The following is a 21415-nucleotide window of genomic DNA, read 5'->3' as shown; positions in this document are numbered from 1 at the left end:
ATTTCCACTCATTCTTTCAACATACATTGTACACTTATTTCATGCTAGACACTCTCAAAGGCACTGACATTATAATGTGAACAAGGAAGACAAGAGCTTTGCCCTGGGAAGTTTACATTCTAGTGAAGGAAGCCGATAATAAATAAAAAAATACGATACCCTCAGGTGGCAATAAGTGTTTGGACAAATATAGAACAGGGGCATGTGGTAGAGAATCTCCAGGGAATGACAGTTACACATAATACCCACTCACTTTATATATGTATTGCACTTTTAAACATTTAGGTGTTTTTACATCTGTAAGTAAGTGCCTCAAAATTGCCTTTCAGATAAGGCAAGTAATATTCTTCCTCATTTTTCAGATGCCAAATGACAAGAACCAAAAACTTATTCATGAACACATGTTGATTAGTGGTGGAGTGAGTACTTCTGACTTCCAGCCCAGACATATTTTCCCACCAAGCCAAACCCTACCCAATGTGTCCAATATTCAGCAACAGGATCACATTGAAAGTAATTTGGCTAAATGACCACAAGGTCGGCTCAGAGTCCATCAAGAGTCCCTCATACAAAGAACTGCAGAACACAATGTCATGAAGCCTACATTCTAGAGGAGGAAGCTGGTCTTTACTTATTAGTAAAGACATCTAGCCCTCCCTCCCCCCCCAATTTTTTTTTTTTAAGAAGAGAAGTATAAGGTCAAGTCAGCACTGAGGAGTTACCAGAAATACTGAGATGGGTAAATAAATGCAAGACAGCTGAATAATATTCTACAAGAGTAATACGAGAAAGGTGAGCACTGGTACTCACTATAGCATAGCCCTGTAACCAAGCACTGAAGAACGGGTTAGGGGTTGGAGGTGCCTTCATTTGGCAAAGAGGTCATCCGTGCACATATAAGCCATGTGCAAAGGGGGAGGAAGTTAAAAGAGGAGTTGGAAGTCATCCAGGAGAAGAAAAAGGAATTGTACCTAGGTGACATATAATGCATTTAACTTCTTTTCAACCATTCCAGTAACCTCAGGTTTCCACAGAGGCAATGACACTTCTGATACTATCATTTGCTTAGCAAATACATTTCTTATTGATGGTTGAAAAATACTTTAAACCTGTTTAAATTATTATTAAATTTAGATTTAACAACAGTATTCAAATGATAAGCTATACCTACAGTATGTACGAGGAACTTGCAAGTCCCTAAGTGCAGGCATTTAATTGGAATGACAGCATATTGACTGAGGTCATTTTACATGATGGCTAATGCTTCATTTCTGCCAAATAGACATTTGTGTTTAATGATTTCCTGTCACAACAGCCAAGTAAAACACATTTTAATGAGGAATTTCTATAAAGCAATATAAGAATTTTTAAAGCTTCTGTAAAATAAATTTGCTTCTTAAGTCATTAGGGTATCTCAGCAGCGCCATGCTTCAGTTCTGGAGAAGAATTTCACTGAGGAAATAAAAGCAAACATGGCACTGGGAGATACAAAAGGATTTCTTTCAGTGAGAGAACTGGACTGAGTGTTTGTGATCAGGTTTGCCTTGATTACGTCAAAGCACTAGGCCTGCCCCTCTCTTTAGATTCTACACCTTCACAGAATGGGAAGACATTACACAAGAACAAGACATCAGAGAGAATTGCCAAATGTGTCAGGACTGGCAAGAGCAGCTCAACAGTATGACTGGTTGACTGTCCGCAGGGGAGAATTTGTTATTTTCTTCATGAATCGTACAACATTTCGCACATCAGGAACACAAAAATGTCCCAGGACTGCTCTATTCAACCAATGCTTAGAGTTCTCCTGAGCACTAATATACAGTAGTGTCAAAGTTGGCCGATTAAAGTGCTTCACAGCTTAACCAAAAGATTTACTTAACACCAAGATCAGGTTTGGTTTAAGTACAGGCGGAAATTTAGTGTTCATTTATTTCACGAGGGCTGGGATCTCCAAGACATTCTTCTTCCCTTAAAGTCAATAAAGCTTTGGGTTTCAGGCTTCACAGCACAGGACATGCAACCAACCAGGGGCAAGCAATAGTGGGAGATAGAATAGAAAAGATAAATGGGAAAACGGTAAAGCTCACTTGACATAAAACAACGGCAATAAAGAAAAAGAAAGCAAACACGAAAGACTACTTCCACCTTTTGTAACAAAGATACCCAAGGTTCTATCAAGAGTTCTAAGCAGCAACTTTGGTGGGTAAGTACCAAGATGGCTGTAAGCGCCTCTCAGGCATCTGGGAGTTCAAGTTCAGAATCGGTTTCTCAGCCCCGTCACTGCGCCTGTTATAATCGTCACACATATACCCAAACCACATTTGCTGTGCAATCTCGAGAGACGGTCACTGAGCCCACTTGCCTTTCTTTTCTCCTTCCACCTTATTCTATAATTCATTAGCACCCCTACCAAAGATGAATTTAAAGAAATAAAAATTTGAAGGAAGGAGCTCCTTGTCAAAACACTTTTAATTGTTCAGAATTAAAGAAAAACGAGACTAGCAGTTGAAAAGCATGGAGGTGGGGAAGTCTGACCACTGACACTTTCAAATGTCCTCTACTACGGGCACAGGTAGTGAGACGTTAGAGCAGGTGGCATGTTTCATTTGGGAACCTGCTTCAGAAAGAGGCACTATGTACTCCTACACAGATGTGCAATGGCTATTTTTACTCTTGAGTATGTGTCAATGGGAGCATTTTGTAAACAATCAAAACACAATCTCTCCCAAGGGTTTGCTCTGATGGAGCCTGCTCCACCTGTGCAGGACCCAGGTTCCACGATGCTCAAGCAGTTTTTATCCATTGACCAATCAGAAGATGCCACACCACACTCTGTGCAGACAAAAGGTGACTGGTGTTGGAAAGGCTGAATAAATATCCTTTCCCGGCTATGATACCTCGATCTGGGCCATGATTTTGGAATAGCCACAGCAATTTTCAGGAACATTTCTCAACTACCAAATCCCAGCCCCTAGTCCCCAAGAAGAAACTGCAGCTCGTAGTAGGAATTCCTTTTTAACTTAAAATATAATTTGAAGTCCACTGGAAAAGACAGTACCAGTTCATATCCCAGGCCTCTCAGGGAGCACTTGCTTCTAGAAACGAAGGGGGTTCAGTTTCCACCCCCTCTCCAAATTCCAGTCTCTTTGGGGTTATAATGAGACTGAGTTATTGTGCAATGCCCCTTGCTACTCTAGACAGAGAAACGGATCAAAAGATAAATGGCTTTGGAAGAAGAAATTGTAAGGAGGGCAGAGGAAAGAAGGAGAGAGGAAAGAAGTGGCTTTGTACCAGTTTGTAGATGGTGGTACAGTAAGAACATAAGTCTCAGTGCACAGCTTACCCTCACAAACACAAGGTGAGAGTGTAAATTCGAGAAGCCACGAGACAGCATTAGCTTTACGCTTGTGTATCTTAAGCTCAGCCTGCTTGGGAACAGTACTACACCCAGTTAATGAACTTACATGAGACCTTGTAGTAAATACACATAACTTTCACAGGTTGTGCGGTTATTCAGACCTGCTACTCAGGCAGAATAGGAGTGGGGTAGGGCTCCAACCATCATATCTAAACTCAACTCAACTCAACCGTATGTCTGTAAATTTTCCCTTTTATCTCCATGTGGCCTCTCAAATTGTATGGTGCCTCAAAATGGGGCTCAAAAATAAGATGTGTCATCAAGAAACACTGACATTTCCTCCCTAAGGTGATAACATCCCTCCTATTCCATTTCCTACCTACACATTTACACTCTTGCTCAGGATCTTCTCAGGATATTTCCTTACTGCTGTTCATCTAGAGGCTGAGAGCAAAGGAAACTCTCACCCATTTTCTTGGTTACTTTCCTATCAGTCAAGTGGGGAAGAATATGGGAGGGCTGGACACTTACAGAAAGAATCAAAACAAAGTGCCCCATGATGGAGCGAATTTTAGCTATGAAGAACTTCATTCTTTGCCCTTAAAGTATTCATTAAAAATAAAAGAGTAAAGTGATTAATTTTTTCATAAGGATTAACAAAAGAAGATCTCTAAGGTAAAGCCAGCTTCTGTTTTTTTCCCAACAAAAGTAACCAATGACATGTTTTAGGAACACGGATTATCCACAACTGACATTTTCCTTTCTTCTCATAATCAAAGCACTAGATGTTTTCTACAGAAAAATTATAAAAATTCCAATAAACCAAAAGGAAGAAAATAAAAAAACAGTCGAACTCACAACCCAGAAATAACAGTGTTAACACTACGGCCAAAGTAGGATATGTCTTTCTAGACCTCTTTTTATGCATGCATAGGTCCTATTTTGTTTAAGTTTTATGAAAATGGGATCATGCTGTATGTACCATATGGTAATCTCTTTTTTCAATAAATCACTTTTCTATTAATATCTTCTGCATATCAAATGAGACATGAACTAGTTCCAATCTTCTGAAAATCATGATGAAACATACCTGGAATTTTTCACCTTTGTGCATCTGAGTTGATCTAAATTCAGGAGAATCTATAAAGGCACAGGGGTAAATGTTATGCAGAAAATGTCCTCGATAGGAAACCTTCATTCTGATAACAGAAATTAATGTTAATAAATACATAATATTTCCACAAATAACATGACGATCCTTAATCTAATGGGTTGGTATTTTGTACTAAAGTTTTAAAGACTCCACAGAGGACAAATATAATTCAAAGCATAAATATTTACTTCAGTATAAATTTCACCAACAAGAAAAAAAAAAGACAGGTTCCACTATTGAGGAGACATGTGCCTTCCAATGGTTATCACTGCTCATATAGCTAGAGTGACCATAAATTTATTGCTCAAAATCAGATACTTTTGAGAAGGAAAGGGCTGGTATTAATAATTATGTCAGAACAGTATATACTGGCTTTCTCCTCAGAAGGCTAATATTCCTAGAAGTTATGTTTTTGTGATATTCAAAAATAAATCACCTGTGAAACATGCACAAGCTTCTGGAAGTTTAATGCTTAAACCTACTTCAATGTTGACTCATTAACTTTAAAAAAAGGGTCAATAAAGGTTCAAAATGTTCACAGGTGGAAATCCTAACATCCACAAGATTCAGAGTAGTCAATTCTATGTAACTCTAACCTGTTAACTCGGTAGTATTCGAAAATACAGTTGGAACATGGGATTTCATCACCTCAACAAACTCTGTGACCTGATGATCTGTATCATTCTCTTCTAGTCATTCCCTACCCAGGGCACATGAGAAGATTCAAGGCGAACGGGGAATTTCAATTTCCAGAGAGCACTTACTTCCCCTTCAGGAGGATACTCAGACGGTCGTCAACTGAGGTTTTATCCTCTGCAGCATACGTCTGGCCCCTTTTTAAGGTTTGGATCATACAAAACTGGCCGGTTAATCTTCTGAACAGATCTGGAGGCACACGGAGTGGTTCAAACAATCGGCGGTAGATGCCACTGAGCTCCTTCTCAATCTTTACCTGAAATGCAGCAATGACCAGATGCTGCCATAACACAGCAACAGCGAAACACTGGCTTCTGCCATCTCAATACGGGTTTGAGAAGAAACAAATCTGCAAGACGCACCATGGCCCTTCTGCATTTCAGTCAATGGACTTGTACCCAGACAGGAAGTGGGGACAGAAGTTTAGATGCTCAAAGGGCACTTTTGCAGTTAAACAACTCCAAGAGCATATGGAAAAGATTTGCACTATTGATCACATCTCTTCCCATGCGCTGCAGAACAGCTGTGGAGGTTTTGAACGTTAACCACAACATAGACCTTTCCAATCTTAGCATTTCCTATCAATAACACGGACCATTTTTGTCTGCATAACAATTTTGTTTCACAGAAAGAAATTACGTGACCTTTTCAATGTTATTGCAAAACAATAAATACATAAAGTCGGAATCAACTTGGGAAAAATTTGCCTATTTTAAGTGTTATTTATTGTATCAATTTAGGAAAACAAACATCCACAGCTGCAATCATTGCTTCTGATTTATTTATTCTGAAGCCAAGCGAAGAGGGTAAAAGGGTTTCTGCAGCAATTTCATCTTAAAGTGAAATACTCTGTAGAATGAGAACCCACAGAATTAAGTCTGGCTACTGGAGGAATGGAAAAGCAAAATGGCTGAATCACCTCTGCTGTCAGACAAGACCAAGATCACACGCCGTATTTGCGCCCAGCATTAGTCTGGGAAAACTGGATAGCAGGTGAATGAACTTTGGGGTTCAAATGATCATCCATCCCAATGAAATCCCTGACAGTCACACCATAAAGCTTGTAGACCCAGATAATGATAACCACTCAGACGTCACCATAGCCTTTGCAATGCTCTTGCTGTCTTTCATTTTAACAAAGAACCAGCATTTATATTTTTCAAAAAAGTAGGCTTATAATGTGAGAAGAAACAAAAGCACAGATACTGTGTGGGTGTTTTACTTGATGCTACTACCATCATCACAGCAGCAACTTCTGAACCTTATGTTCAGAACTTGGGGTTCCAGCAAGTTCTGATATTCAGAAATTATAATCCTCATTATTACTACCATCTACCTCTTCTACTTCAGAGTGCTAGTAACGAGTGTTTAAAAGAGTTTATTCACAAATATGTCCCACTTTCAAGATACACACTAGCCAATGTGGCCTGGTAATGAACACAGGAACTGAAAGATCTATTGACTCAAATTCATAATCTGCTCATTCTGCCAGTCTTAGCTCAAGTCCCAATTCCTTCATGAAGCCTTCTTAATTCTTCTTGTGAAAGCAGTCACTCATTAAATATTTTTTTGAGCACTTGTTATGTGACAATCACGGTTGACAGGAACGCAGAGCACAACTGTAAGGTGGAAGATGATATTATCATTCCCAACTATTTGTTGCTACCATCCCCTGTAAAAGGATTATCCATCCCCTTACCCCAGCCTATTCCCACACTATCACGCTTGACCATGTCATTTGCTTTAGCCAATGGAATGTGAGCAAAAGTGACATATGCTCCTTCTGTGCAGAAGTTTTAAAAGACACCAGGTCTTCCTCTTTTGTCCTCTTGTACTTTCTCTGCCATGAGAATGCATGTCTAACCAGAACCTGCTGCTTCAGCAGAGACCCTGAAATGAAGACACAGCACAGAATCACAGTTGACACACAGTTGCTAGAGCCCACCTATAAGGTGGGTGAGAAAAAGGGCCTGTCACTGTTATTTGTCACTGAGATTTTCAGGTTGTTTATTACACGGGGTAACCTAGAGGAAACTAATACAGTAAGCAAAACAGACTGGGTGGCAACGTTTGAGGACGTTACAGTGTAGTAGAATGCCTATTACGTGTATCATTTATATCATTCAAATTATCGTTTCCTGTGAAATGTCTTGTTTTCTCATAGTTTTCTGTGCACATGTCTGGCTTTGAATATAAGATGAGGACAAGTGCTGTATCTTTTACCTTATTGAATAATTGTGTGTACTTTGAACCATTAGTAAACAATGTGGGGAAGGATTTCTAGAAGTCACACTACTTTCTTATCCTATTTACATCTTTTTGGTCTTAGAATGACCAGAAACACAAAAAGATAAATCAGAGTTGAAAAAAAAAGTTAAATACTAATGTTTTGGCAACACCCTCCCAAACTGACGATTTCCTTAAATGAATATTTTGGGCATAATGAGAAAAAAATAAAGTCATTACATTTACAAAATAGCAGGAACTATTTGTAAATCATTAGTATGTTCAAGGAAGTTGCCTGTGAGTAATTAATTTTACAGCTGGGCAAAGATATTTCCAAGTGACGTTTAAATATCAACAGACAAAAGAAATAATGAAGTTCTACGACGAAAAATGTCCTCATGTCTAAATTGCCTTAATGATGTAAAAAGTTTAAAAAACTCATTTGTAGGGGGGTCTGGGTGGCACAGTCGGTTGAGTGCCCGACTCTTGGATTCGGCTCATGTCTTGATCTCAGGGTTGTGGGATGGAGTCCTGCGTGGGCTCTGTGCTGAGTGTGGAGTCCGCCTAAGACTCACTCTCCCTCTCCCTCTGCCCCTCCCGCCTGCACTCTCTCTCTAAAATAAATAAATGCATCTTTAAAAAAGACTTATTTGTAGAACAAAGTTCATGGTGTTCAAATATTTCGCTTTTAGACATATATAAACAAAATTAGAGAAATGATATTAAAGGGACTAAAGATGTTAGATGTTCATTCTCAAGTCTGAACAAAGCACTTTAAAAGTTTTTTTTGACTTTAAAATCTCTTCCTTATTAATGAATTTTAGTAATTACCGGTCTTTTCTTGTACAAAAGATATGACAGATGCAAAATGTTGACACCCAGGAACACAGAGTTCCAGATCATGATATCCAAGGCACATCGGTAGAGGGTGGCCCAGACAATATAAAAGGTGCATCCTGTTGAATAACAAAGTCAACGTGTTAGATGTCTGGAATAGCGTCAGCATGTAGCTTAATAAATTTGTTATTCTCTGTATATATATAAAAAAAACAAACAAACCCCAAACACATTTTAGAAATACTTAAGCCAGGGGCACCTATGTGGCTCAGTTGATTAAGCATCAGACTCTTGATTTTGGCTCAGGCCCAAAACCCCCCACTCCCCTCCCCGACTCCTGCACTTCCCCTCTCCCACCCCAGCACCCCATAGAACTCAATTGGGATTCTCTCTATCTCTCCCTCTGCCCCTCCCCCTGCTTGTGCAAGTGCACACTCCCTTTCTCTCTCTCTCTCTTAAAAAAAAGAAAAAAAGAAATACCTAAGCCAAACATCACAGTAAGTTCCATTTTGTTTTTTGTCTCATTACCACAAAAGAAAAATGTGCTTTGTTGCAGAAAATTTACATAGAAAATATTTTTTAAAGGGGGAAAAAAAAAACCCATAATTCTACCACTTAACGAAAACCACTGTTGATATTTAATACTTCCTTACTGTCTTGATGTATTTTTACCTGATGGCAAATCTACAGTATATAAAACTTTTAAAACCCACTTTTACTTATTTTACTTATTGTGGTAATTTCCCCATATTGTTAAAATTCTTCATATACATAGTTTTTACTGACTGTAACTGATTAAGCCCTAATTTATCTAACCATTTCCCAACTGGTAAACAGATGAGATTTTTTGGGTGTAAATTTCTGATACATCGCCAAAACATCTTTATACATTAAGAATTAATGTTTTTCTGACTATTTCCTTAGGGTGGATTACCTGACAGTAAGTCAAGGAAATGAACTTTATAGCTTTGATGAGACTGAAGAATTGTTTCCCAAAGGTATATAGATTATTTGTAATCCTACTAGTTGGGAATGCCACTATCAAGTTGTTAATATTACAAAATTTGAAAACTCTTAATTTGATACTGAGGAATTATGTGTTTTATTTTATTTTGCATTTCCATAATTACTGGTGAACCCGAATATTTTACCAAAGTTTTCTAAGCCATCTGAATTTTTCATTTGATGATTTTCCACCCACCTATGGAAATCTTGCTTTTTATCAATTCTCTCACTTTAGGAAAAATATCCCAGTTCTTTTTGATACATTTTTGGTGGGAGAGTCAATATACACTTTTAATTTAAAATAAAATGATCAATATGATACAAATATATCAACAGCATACCTGCACATAAAAGCTAACCTCCCACATTAAAAAGTTATCCATTTGCAATTTTTATTTCATCAGAATGATCTGGGGCATCTGAGCAGACCAAAATCTAAAACTTTATAAGTTTTTAAAATAATATTTCATAGCAAATTCTTTTGAATTTTAAAATAGTATTACTTAAAGAAGACAGGGGAAAAATAATGCTTCAACTGACTGGGAACATGAGGACATGAATTATAGTCCTGGTTTGGCCACATTCTCTCCATCTTAATTTTGGATGAGTCATTTAACTTCTCCAGGTTTCTTCTTGGTCGGATTAGATGATCTCCTTGGTCTGTCCTACCTCTAAAACTGTGTCTTAAAATTTATAATTAGCAGCGTGCCTGGGTGGCTCAGTCGGTTAGGCCGTCTGCCTTTGGCTCAGGTCATGATCCTGGCACCCAGGATCAAGCCCTGCCTTGAGCTCCCTGCTCAATGGGGAGTCTGCTTCTCCCTCTGTCTCTGCCCCTCCCCCTCCCCTGCTCCTGTGTATGCCCCCACTCTCTCTCTTTCAAATAAATAAATAAAATCTTGAAAAATTTATAATTAGCCTTTGCCTTTTTATAGGGTGTAGGTTTGTTTTGTTTTTCATTCAACACTGTAATGCCTGCTGCAATCCCTACCTGACTCAGAGGTAACACAGAAGTCCCACAAGCTGCCTTGTATCTTCCCTTCCAGCCCCTTCCTAGTCTATCTATCTATCTACCTATCTATCTACTGTTTATTCATTTTGAGTATAGTTGATGCATAATGTTACATTAGTTTCAGGTGGACAACATAGTGATTCAATATCTCAATACATTATGCTCTGCTCACCACAAACGTAGTTACCGTCTGTCACCATACAACACTATTACAGTATCATTGACTATATTCCCTACGCTGTGCCTTTTATTCCCATAACTTATTCATTCCATAACTGGAAGCCTGTCTCTCACTTCCAGGCTTCACTTTGAACATTCCTTGTCATTCTTCATGTGTTCCAGACATAATGGGCCACTCTTCATTCTCCCTCAATGTGCTGAATTTCCCTCTCCTCTGTGCCTTTTACCTGGATACCACACACACTCACATGCAGAGAAATCCTGTTCAGCTTCCAAAAGCCAGCTCCAATGTCATCTCCACAGTGTGACCTTGTTCTGCCTTCCTGCTGAGCCTATTACCCTCTCTATTTCTCTCTGGCCCTGGGTGCACACCTGCATCACAGCATCCAACACCTCACGCGTGACTGCCCATCTGTTTCTCTCCAGCCCCCCCAAAAGTATCTTTTTCAAAGATGGACACTGCCTTCTTCAGTCTTTGCCTGACAAATTATAGGTGCTCAAAAATGCACCTGAATAAATAAATCACCAAAGAAACAATCACATAAAGCGTAATTTGTCAAGAATCAGTGGCTAAAATAATTCATTCAATTGTTTTGGCATTTTGATGTGAATAAATTTAACCTGCTTCATCAGGATTACTGGAGCCCTCAGAAAAGTTTTACTTGAACTATGCTGTCTGGGAAATTGCTTTTGTTCCCAGTGTCGCATTATAGGCCATAAGAAATGCCTATTCAAATAATAGTGGTTAAGACTGGATAGTACTTACTATGTGCCAGGCACTATTAGAAGTCAAATACCATACATACACATGTGCAAACACACACACACACACTCTCATTTAATTCTTACAACAACCCTAGGAGGTGGTATTATCTTAACCCTTATTTGACACGTGGGAAAACTAAGGGGTAGAAAGGTTCGATCCCCTGCCCCAGTTACACAGTTAGCAAGTGGTGGAACCAGGATTTGGATCACACACTCCTACATACAAATGGAGTTTTTGATATCTGGAAAATCTAAACAATATAGAAAACACACACAGTCATGGGGCGCCTGGTTGGCTCAGTCGTTAAGCGTCTGCCTTCGGCTCAGGTCATGATCCCAGGGTCCTGGGATTGAGCCCCACATCGGGCTCCCTGCTCGGTGGGAAGCCTGCTTCTCTCTCTCCCACTTACCCTGCTTGTGTTCCCTCTCTGGCTGTCTCTCTCTGTCAAATAAATAAATAAAATCTTTAAAAAAAAAAAAGAAAACACACACAGTCTTATCTAAAATAAATAAGGGCATGTAAAGGCCTACGTTGCAAGTTACCTGATACACGTACTGCTAATTTGCCGACAGAGACCTATATTTTTGGTATGCTATAGACCTGCCCTATAGAAATGCCCTGAAGCCCCCAACACAAAGCCCATCTGGTGCCAGTACCAGAGAAGTTACAAACGTCTTGATTAGGTAGGTATTCTTACCTATAGTTAACATTCCCCTAAGGAGTATCATATGAAGGTGAAGAGTAGTTGGAATAACCAACCCAATTGTGAAAAAAATATTTGCTACATGAAAAACTAGGTGATGTATCTCTCTCCAGTTTTGACATGTGGTCTCATTGGAAGGCACAGGTATGATACTTTCTAACTCAGGTGTAAAATCTATTGCAGTTGATTCTGTCAATGGGCTGGACTCGGTATAATTCATCTTGAAAATCCCTGTAAAAACAAAGAAACGAGAACAATCATAAAAATGGTAGCTGTATCTTACTACCCCTATAGGTATTGTATCAAAATGACTTCTTTGAACTAAATGTTGGTAGATAGACTTTTCTGGTGCTCATGAATTAGACCCAGGTTTGAACCCTACCAGTCACATATTAAGTGTTATTACTTTATCTGTTAAATGATGATAGTAATACCTCATTTGACTTTCTAATGAAATGAAATGAAATATATAAAATATTTAGCATAGTGCACAACTATTCGCTGATACATATATCTGTAAATAAACATACATGGTGGGGGAAAGAGGAATGAGAAATTAACTAGTCTAAAAGACAATCACCAATGTTCATAAACCACAGCAATTACAAAGTCTTCCATCACATTCTCACTATGACACTGAATGCAAACACAGAAAAAAGGATTGGAAAAACTGATTTTTTAAGTACTTTCAAAAAAATTAACCATCTCATATTTACTATTTGAAGGCTTAGGATATTTAGAAGGCTCTATTTATATACTGTCATTAAATCATTGTATCATATATATACATTCTATATTATCATATATACACATAATAAATGCATTACTAATCATTTATATATACACAGAGATACAAAATTTACTCTTCCTTCCATTGTCCGATTTAAATCTCTACTTTCTTTCCCATAAAAACTCTACTAGGTAGCATGTTACGAATTAAAAAGTAGTAAACTTGTGGTTTACTTATATGTAGGAGAGGTAATGAATATACATTCAACTATGTAATATTAAAATCTATAGCAAATACATTTCAAAGAGTACACATTTTGCACATGCTTACCTAAACCTTAACACAAAGTGGCACCATTTCCTAACGAAATTACCTGTCCTCTATCTCTGGTTCTTAAAAAACTCTTTCTATTATTAATTATACAAATTGGTCTCTGACCAAAAAAAACCATGTAGGTTTACAGATTATATGAATTATTCCATTTCAGAAAAAAAATTCCACATGGGGACCAAAAAAATCTTTAAATTTAATCTAATAATATGTCTTTCCATCATAAGGTCACACAATTAACCTTATTTTTCCATTCATTTTTTTTTTATCACATCAAAGTAAAGGTTTTAGGTGGTAGAATAGTTGGTACAGATTGGGCATTTTGAAAGGATGTTATTAGACAAATCTGAAAGAATTCTACATCTCTTAAGATGATAAGAAAAAGTCCATGCATTACAAACTCGATGAAATGATTGAGTCAATTAAAGATCTCTTCATATAATTCTGAAATAGTTCAAAGATAGTTGACTTAGATATTGATTTTCTGCAAAAAGGAAAGAAACTACATAAATCCAACTACTTTCCAAATGTTTAAATCAATAAAAATATAAGCCTATTGGGGTGAGAGGTATCATTATTTGAATAATTCCATTTATAAAGTTTGCTTTCAAGGACCAAATGAGAGTTAATCCTATCATTTCTGCAGGAGGGAGAATGATATTCAAGGTCCTCTATCACTCACAAACTAGTGTCAATGTCAGCTTATGCATTAGCATTACCTAAACTAATGATAACTACATTTCTATGGCACTTTAGAATGTGCTTCTACTTCCATTGTCCTATTTGCTTTTCTAACTATCCTGTGTTCTCTATGAGGCAGAGGCGATGTCATATTCATCTATGTATACCCAAGGCCTAGACTCTGCAGAGAATGCCAGAGGTGAAAGCCATACAGAAGGGACACAGACATGACAAACATTTTTAGAAATCACTTTCAGTCTCCCCAAACCTCAGTAGTAAAGACAGGAAAGTGCCCAGCGTTGCTGGGACTAAGAAAGTCAAGTTCTATACCAAAAGCCCTGGGGAGCCACATAAGTTAAGGAAAGTCACTTCCGCCCCTTGGGTCGGCTTCTTCCTGGGAATAGAGGTAGCTGGACTAGATGGTCTTTGAAACCCCTTCAAGTTTTAATAGCCTGAGGCTCTAATACACATTTATATAATAAGTTAGTCAATACATATTCCCCTTCATATCCACCCAGTTACACCTGTATTACCAACTAATCCACTCTAGCTCAGTTTCAGGCTCTTAAAAGTTCTTCAAGTGGCACTAAAGGTACCAACTTCTGCTCCAAGAGAAATGATAGGAAAACTATGATCTACTGACACAAGAACCAGGGAAATAGCAATAGGATTTTTTTTTTAATTTTATTTATTTATTTGACAGAGAAACACAGCGAGAGAGGGAACACAAGCAGGGGGAGTGGGAGAAGGAGAAGCAGGTCTCCCTTGGAGCAGGGAGACCGATGCAGGGCTGGATCCCAGGACCGTGGGATCATGACCTGAGCCGAAGGCAGACGCTTAACGACTGAGCCACCCAGGCGCCCCAGCAATAGGAATTTTTAAAAGGTAGGATCATCCTACGACATATTGATGCACCACACCTTATTAAAGATATCGATATTTATATACATATTTATTTTCTTTTCTATATGTATTATAGCTTGTAGAATAGCTAACATTGTACAATACATTTATTATATAATTTATTATTTATTTGTATATCTATTATTTATCTATGTGTATTTATCTCTATGTCAGTTTTGAAATGCCGTTACCTATTGTCAATAATATTGACTGGATTTTACTAGTTTCGGCTCCCTTTGATCACTTTTAATGGATTTAAGTCGTTTACACTGAACTATCCTTATACCCACAATGAATCTAAGGAGGAAGGCTAGACTGAAAAACTGCTAAACTTTCAGGTTAATTTTGACTGAATCAAGAGAAATTTTCTTTCTCCTATTAGTTCTTCAGAGTCTAATTCTTTTAATTACCTGCTCTGGTAAAGTCCTGTTTTATCTATCGCTTTCCAAATAGGTGTCTGTAGGATTAAATAGCTACATGGCGAAACTAACATTAACCCTTCATCAAACTACAAAAATGAAAAGGCAGCAATGAGCAAAAGTCGTGCTGGCAGACTTGATTCATTCTGTAAATCGAACTGAACCTTTGTACATCCGTGGAATGGCAAAGGGTATTACGTTGCCAAGAGTCTTTTCGCACTTATTCTTGCTTCAAAGCAAGCAGTTTCTGGGACGTGTCTGGCCTACAACACATTTCCAATGCCTCAGAAACCAGGGCGCGGGCGGGTGGTGAGGTTCACGGGTTCCCCAGCCATCGGTTCTCCCCAGGGAACCCGTTCACCTCGCTCTTTAAAGGAGAATCAGTGTCTACTGTTCCTCTTGACTCGAACGTTCGGGCCACGAGGGGTGTGCAGTAAGCGCCGTGCCCCACCTGGCCATCCCAGCGCCCGGCCGGGGCAGGCCACACAGCCTCCGCAGGAGACCCGGCGGCCCTACAACGGGCGAGGAGGAGCCTATAGTAGGTTAGGAGCCGGGAACCCCGGGCGTCCAGCCAGAGGAGGAGATGCCGAGCTCACCAATGGCTTGCCCGAGGCAGAGCGCGGGAATCGGCACCCGAGGGGGCTGGAGCGCCCGGGGGGGCTGGCGCAGCCAGACCCATGTTGCAACAGCTGACACCTGAGGGTAAGTGGCGATGGACCCCAGACGCGGGAGAAAGGCGGCTTCCAAGAACAGGGAACCCCGCGAGGGCTCGACCAGGGAGGAGAGGGCACGGCTCCTGGCGGCCCGGGAGCGGAGAACCCGCAGCAGCCTCGGGGGCTGACAAAGTTGTTCCCAGCGGAGCAGCGGTCCAACTTTGCTTCCCGATTTAGCCCCGGGAGCCCGAGGCTGCAAATAGACGGGCGCGCGGGGGGAGCCGCCGGCAGCTACGCCTCCCGCTCCTTACCTGGCTTGTCCCTGGCACCGAACCTGGGCGGTGCTGGCCAAAGTTTGGGGCGACAGTGGCAGGGCGCGGGGACAGCGACGCGGCAGCTCGACGGGCGCCCGAGGCGAAAACCTCAGCGGATCGCGGTTCGGGAGCCTCCTTGGGTGGTGCCGGGTCCCGGAGCCGGCAGCGGCTTTGACTAAAATAGGCATCGCGACGGTGGCTGCCCGGGCTGGGGCCGCACCGCGCAGGCGCCCGCCGCCCGGGCGCCCCCCGGCGGGCGGAGCCCGGGGCCTGGGCCCGACTCCCCGCCCGGCTGCTCCAGCTCCACCGCCGCGTCTGCATCACCGCGATCAGTTTGAAACACCCGCTTTTTTCTTTCCCCGTTTCCTCTCTACTTCTCGATTCTATCCTTGTTTGGGCATCCGTGGGGGGGCGGGCAACATCGTAGGACCAGCGGCGTTGGTGGCTCATCTCCAAGGGGATAACTCCAGCAGTAGGATCCCAGCAGGGAGATAAAGCAGGATAAAAATGAGAACTGGAATTTCATTCCCCTCAAAGTCGAACGACCCACTCGAATAACTCCTTTCTGGGACACTCGCTCGCATCTCAGCACCAGCAGGAAGGGCCGGGAGAGCGCGCAACTCAGCTTCCGAGACTTGCGGCGGAGGCTGGCGGGTTGGCTCATACCGACGCAGGACACCGCCCTCGGGAACCTGGCTAGGGGTCGGAACAAGCCACCCAAGCCCGCCCTGTTGCTGCGGGGGCCATGCGGGAGAGACTTTTGACACGAGCCACTGTTTTCAAAGAAGGAGGGTACTTATCCGAAATTTGCATTCCCGTGGCGGTTCAGGGCCCTCCACTTTAAGCGAAGCTCCACCCGAAATTGCCAAGTGAAATTGCTAGATTTGGGACCATAAGTTGGAGAACAAGATATGAAAGTATGCTCCAATCAATCTTTACTGTTCTTTGAGGACACCTATTTTGGGTAAGGAATGCAGGGCAAATTAATGAAGAGTTGGCATGGGGGGAAGGGTTGGAGGACAAAAGAGGAAGGAGGTTAGATGGACATTCAGTTTCCCCTCGAAATGTCCCATTGTGGGATACAATCTGTGCCGAATATTAGAGTATGAGGTCGATTGTGAGTGCCAAACATGATCTAAACATGAAAAAGACAACAGGTACATTTATCAGGTAGGTACCTGGAAGTGCACACTCGCCAAATCCCTCCAGGGAAGGGGCAGGACCACACAGTGTTCAAGAACATGGGGCCTAGTGCTGGACAGGCTGGGTTCGACACCAGTCTCTGCCACCAGCTATCTGTGTGACCTTGGAAAGTTACTTAGCTTTTCTGTGCTTCGGTTTCCTCTTTGGTACCAGGGGGATGATGATGATAACGATCATGATTGCACCTATGTCTCATAGCAGTGTTTTGAGGACTAAATGATTTAATATATGTAAAAGGCTTAGAATGGGGTGTGGTACATAGTAAGTTCTATGTATATGAATATACATTATACTGATAAGCTCATTCTCTAACGTGTTTGAAATTTGTTAAAACTAAACAAGGTTAATTTTCAGGGCTACTTCTTCAGAGTCTGTTTCTTTCTAGGTGCTCTGCCAGCCAATTGGTAGCTACCACCAAATACATTTTAAGATGTAGATACGATAATAAATGTGCACAAATATTATGCATGGATATGCATTGGAGAATGGCTTATAATAAAGAACACTGGAAATAAGCTAAATTCTAACCATAGGGGACTAAGTAAACTATAGAACATCCAAACAATCTTGTTCTAAGCAGCCAAAAAAAAAAAAAAAAAAAAAAGCTGTAGAGGGGCTCCTGGCTGGCTCAGTCAGTAGAGCCTGCCATTCTAAATCTTGGGATCGGGAGTTAGAACCCCATGTTGAGCCTGGAGTCTACTTACAAAAATGTTTTGTAGAAATATTAGAAATATAATAATGTGAATTCATTATATAGAACAGAGGTTGGTAAACTGTGGTATAAAGGCCCAGCCCACTGTCCATTTTTGTACAGCCCAAGAGCTAATATGACTTTTACATTTTTTGTCAGTCGGAAAAAATCAAAAGAAGAAGAATATGTCATGACGTGTGAAAATTATATGAAATTCAAACTCAGTGTCCATTGAGTTTAATCGGAACCCAGCCATACTCATTCTTTTATGGCTGCTTTTGTGCTACAAAGGCAGTGTTGAGGAGTTCTGCCAGAAACCATAAGCCCAGTAAAGCCTAAAATACTTACTTTCTGGTTCTTTACTATTGTCCCCTGATATAAAGTATACTTTTGTGCTAGGCACTGTTATAAGTGGTTTAGATATATTAAGCCATTGAATCCTCATAATGGACCCTATGAAGAAATAGTTACTACTGTCATCACCATTTTATAGATGGGAAACTGAGGACACAGAGAGGTGGAGTGGTCTGCTCCAGATCACACAGCCACAGAGCTGATCCAGGATGTGAACCAGGCAATTCTAGTTCCAGAGCTTGCACCTTTGTCCACTAGCTACAAGTTTCTGCTACCTTCTCTTTCTAGCTACACTGCTTCCCACAGAAAGATGTTAAGTAGAAAAAGGCAAGTTACAAGAGTGTGTAGAATATTAGAAACCATCATGATGATAAGCTCTAAAATGCGTACCTTCCTTACCTCAGAGTGGTGAGGTTGTAAATGATTTTTCTTTTTTTTTCCTTCCCTTCCTTCCTTCCTCTCCCCTTCTTCCAACTCCTCCCACTCCTCCTCCTGCTTCTCCTTCTGTTAAATTTTCTACAATGATTATATGTTACTTTTATAGTAATTTAAAAACATATTTATTAAAACAGTAGAGCCCAGGCTCTGGCTTTTGCAGGTGGGCGGGCCAGACTCCAGAGGTACGGCTGTGGAGTCAGTGGTTATAGGACACACCATTCCTTACCTAGCAGAATAAGATGCCTGTAAGGCCTATAAATCATATAAAGATTGTATATTTTTATGAAAAGAGTAGTGGAGTCAAAATCCTAAGACTTGAGAACTGGCATTTGATAGAGTCTGTGTTTTCTCTGAGTCTGCATTTCATAGAAAGAGGAGACTAAACTAAACCTAAAAGCCTTATTATACTGCATCTTAGGATTAAAACATAATTTTATATGTAAGTTTCTTATCACTGACGTATGAATAATAGCTCTATAAAATTTAAAATGAGAATTCTAGGAGCGCCTGGGTGGCTCAGTCGTTAAGCGTCTGCCTTCGGCTCAGGTCATGATCCCAGGGTCCTGGGATCGAGCCCCGCATCCGGCTCCCTGCTCCGCGGGGAGCCTGCTTCTCCCTCTCCCACTCCCCTTGCTTGTGTTCCCTCTCTCGCTGTCTCTCTCTCTGTCAAAAAAATAAATAAAATCTTTTAAAAAAATTAAAAATTAAATTAAAAAAAACCTCTGGCTCACGTAGCTTAAATTGACATAATTATTTCTACCTTTCTCTATGGGCACCCTAGACTGCTTTTACTCTTTGGACAAAGCCTCAATGAGATTTCAAAGTTCAGATAGAGTAAGTTTTGTGAAAATGAAACAAGACCTCAGGGATTCACTGGTTTTAAAAGTATGTAGCATTATCTTTCATATCTATATCTGCCCATGGTTGACATCAGTGTAGACATTCTTATTTTATGGAGACGATAACTGCTTCTGATATGGTCTCAAGGCAGACAGTTCTGATCAAACATGGATTGTTAAACAATGATTTACTTAGATTTTTTCTATACCTAAGTTCCTCTCATTAAATGTTTCATCAAATTTTTCACTGACCAGTTTCACAACCAACCTCATTGACTTTTTAAATTTCTTTTCCTTTTTTAAAAAAATTAATAAAAGGGGCCACCTGGTGGCTCAGTTGATTAAGCATCCAACCCTTGGTTTCAGCTCAGGTCATGATCTCAGGGTGGTGAGATCCAGCCCCCCGTCGAGCTCTGCACTGAGCATGGGGTCCGCTTGAGGATTCTTTCCCCCTCCTTCTCCCTCACCTTCCGCTCTTCTCCCCACTGGCACGCACATGTTCTCTCTCTCTCAAATAAATAAATAAATAAAATCTTTTTAAAATTTTTAAAAGATTAAATATTAATAAAAAATAAAAAATTAATGGGTTTTGTTTTGTTAGAGCAGTTTTAGGTTTGCCGATGATTGAACAGATGGTATAGAAAGTTTCTATATACCCCTCTCTCCCTGGCTCACAGTTTCTCCTGTATTAAGATCTTGCATTAGTGTGATACATTTGTCACAATGGAGAACCAATTGATACATTATTATTAACAAATTTACATTAGGGTTCAGCATTGTATTGTATAGTCCTGTGGGTTTTGCCAAATGTGTAATGTATATCCTCCTGTGACACAATAAAAAATATGTATTTGGTGTTTTTTCCTAGTTCCTGACACACAGCTTCTGAAACCTTTATAATTTCCTGAGTGATAGGGTGCTAGGGGCATCTTTTTTTCTAATACTTAGGGTTTGACTCTCAATTCCTGACATGGCACTCCTAAAGCCTTTGTGATTTCCTGTGTGATGGGGATGATAGGAGCATCGTACACAGAGCTCCTAGTCCCCTTGGAATTTCCTGGGTGAGAAGAACATTTTTTGCTCTAATGAGATGACTCTGGGTGGGCTCCTGGATGGTTTCTGGATGGGGCCTGGTCACCAGACAGACCCAAGCCATGATTAGAAACTTGGAACTTCCAGCCCCACCCTCCATCTACTGGGGAGGGGAGAGGGGCTGGAGACTGAATGAGTAATTGATCTTGCCTACATGATGAAGTCTCCATAAAAATCCCTAAACTAAGGGGTTCTGAGAGCTTCCAGGTTGGTGAGCACATCCATGTACTGGGAAGGTGGCACACCCCAATTCCACATGGACAGAAGCTCCTGCATTCAGGAATCTTCTGGACCTTACCTTGTGTACCTCCTTATCTGGCTGTTCATTTGTATCCTTCATTATATCCTTTATAACATACCAGTAAATGTGTTTCCCTGTGTTCCGTGAGTCATTATAGCAAATTATCAAACCTGAGGCCAAGGTGGGGGAACCCCAATTTATAGCCAAGTCAGACAGAAGAAGTGTGACCCTGAGGGCCCACTACTTGTGATTGGCCTCTGAAGTAAAGAGGTACTCTTGTGGAACTGAGACCTAACCTGCAGGGTCTGCACGAACTCTGGGTAGTTAGTGTCAGAATGGAATTGTAGGACACCCATTTGGTGTCTGGAGAGTTGGAGAACTGGTTACTGTGGGAACTCCCCCCCCGCCCACTCCATTTGGTGTCTAGTGTAGTGAGGAGAGGAAATGGAGTTTTCCTTTAGTAATGTCATGTACACACTATTACAGTATCATACCAAATAGATCAACTGCCCTAAAAAATCCCTTGTGCTCCATCTATTCATCTCTTTCTTTCCTCTCCTCCCTAACTCCTGGCAACCATGGATATTTTTTACT

At 40.6% G+C, this 21415-nt stretch overlaps 1 protein-coding gene across 1 annotated transcript in view; it reads right to left on the bottom strand.

Annotated features, from left to right (window-relative positions):
• The window catches only part of BVES (blood vessel epicardial substance), a 33457-nt gene extending 17302 nt beyond the window's left edge, over positions 1-16155 (bottom strand). The window contains exons 1-5 of the mRNA XM_027600868.1: positions 15961-16155; positions 11928-12164; positions 8265-8389; positions 5276-5463; positions 4449-4557 (exon numbers count right to left, since the gene is read on the bottom strand). Coding sequence (XP_027456669.1) covers positions 4449-4557; positions 5276-5463; positions 8265-8389; positions 11928-12153 — 648 coding nt within the window. The 5' untranslated portion in view covers positions 12154-12164; positions 15961-16155. The remainder of the gene's footprint in view (positions 1-4448; positions 4558-5275; positions 5464-8264; positions 8390-11927; positions 12165-15960) is intronic.
• Positions 16156-21415: the final 5260 nt, after the last annotated feature.

Source organism: Zalophus californianus, chromosome 7, assembly GCF_009762305.2.
Source record: "Zalophus californianus isolate mZalCal1 chromosome 7, mZalCal1.pri.v2, whole genome shotgun sequence".
NCBI lineage: Eukaryota > Metazoa > Chordata > Mammalia > Carnivora > Otariidae > Zalophus > Zalophus californianus.
The sequence above is the reverse complement of the archived record's forward strand: the minus strand, read 5'-3'. Positions and strand labels throughout refer to the sequence as shown.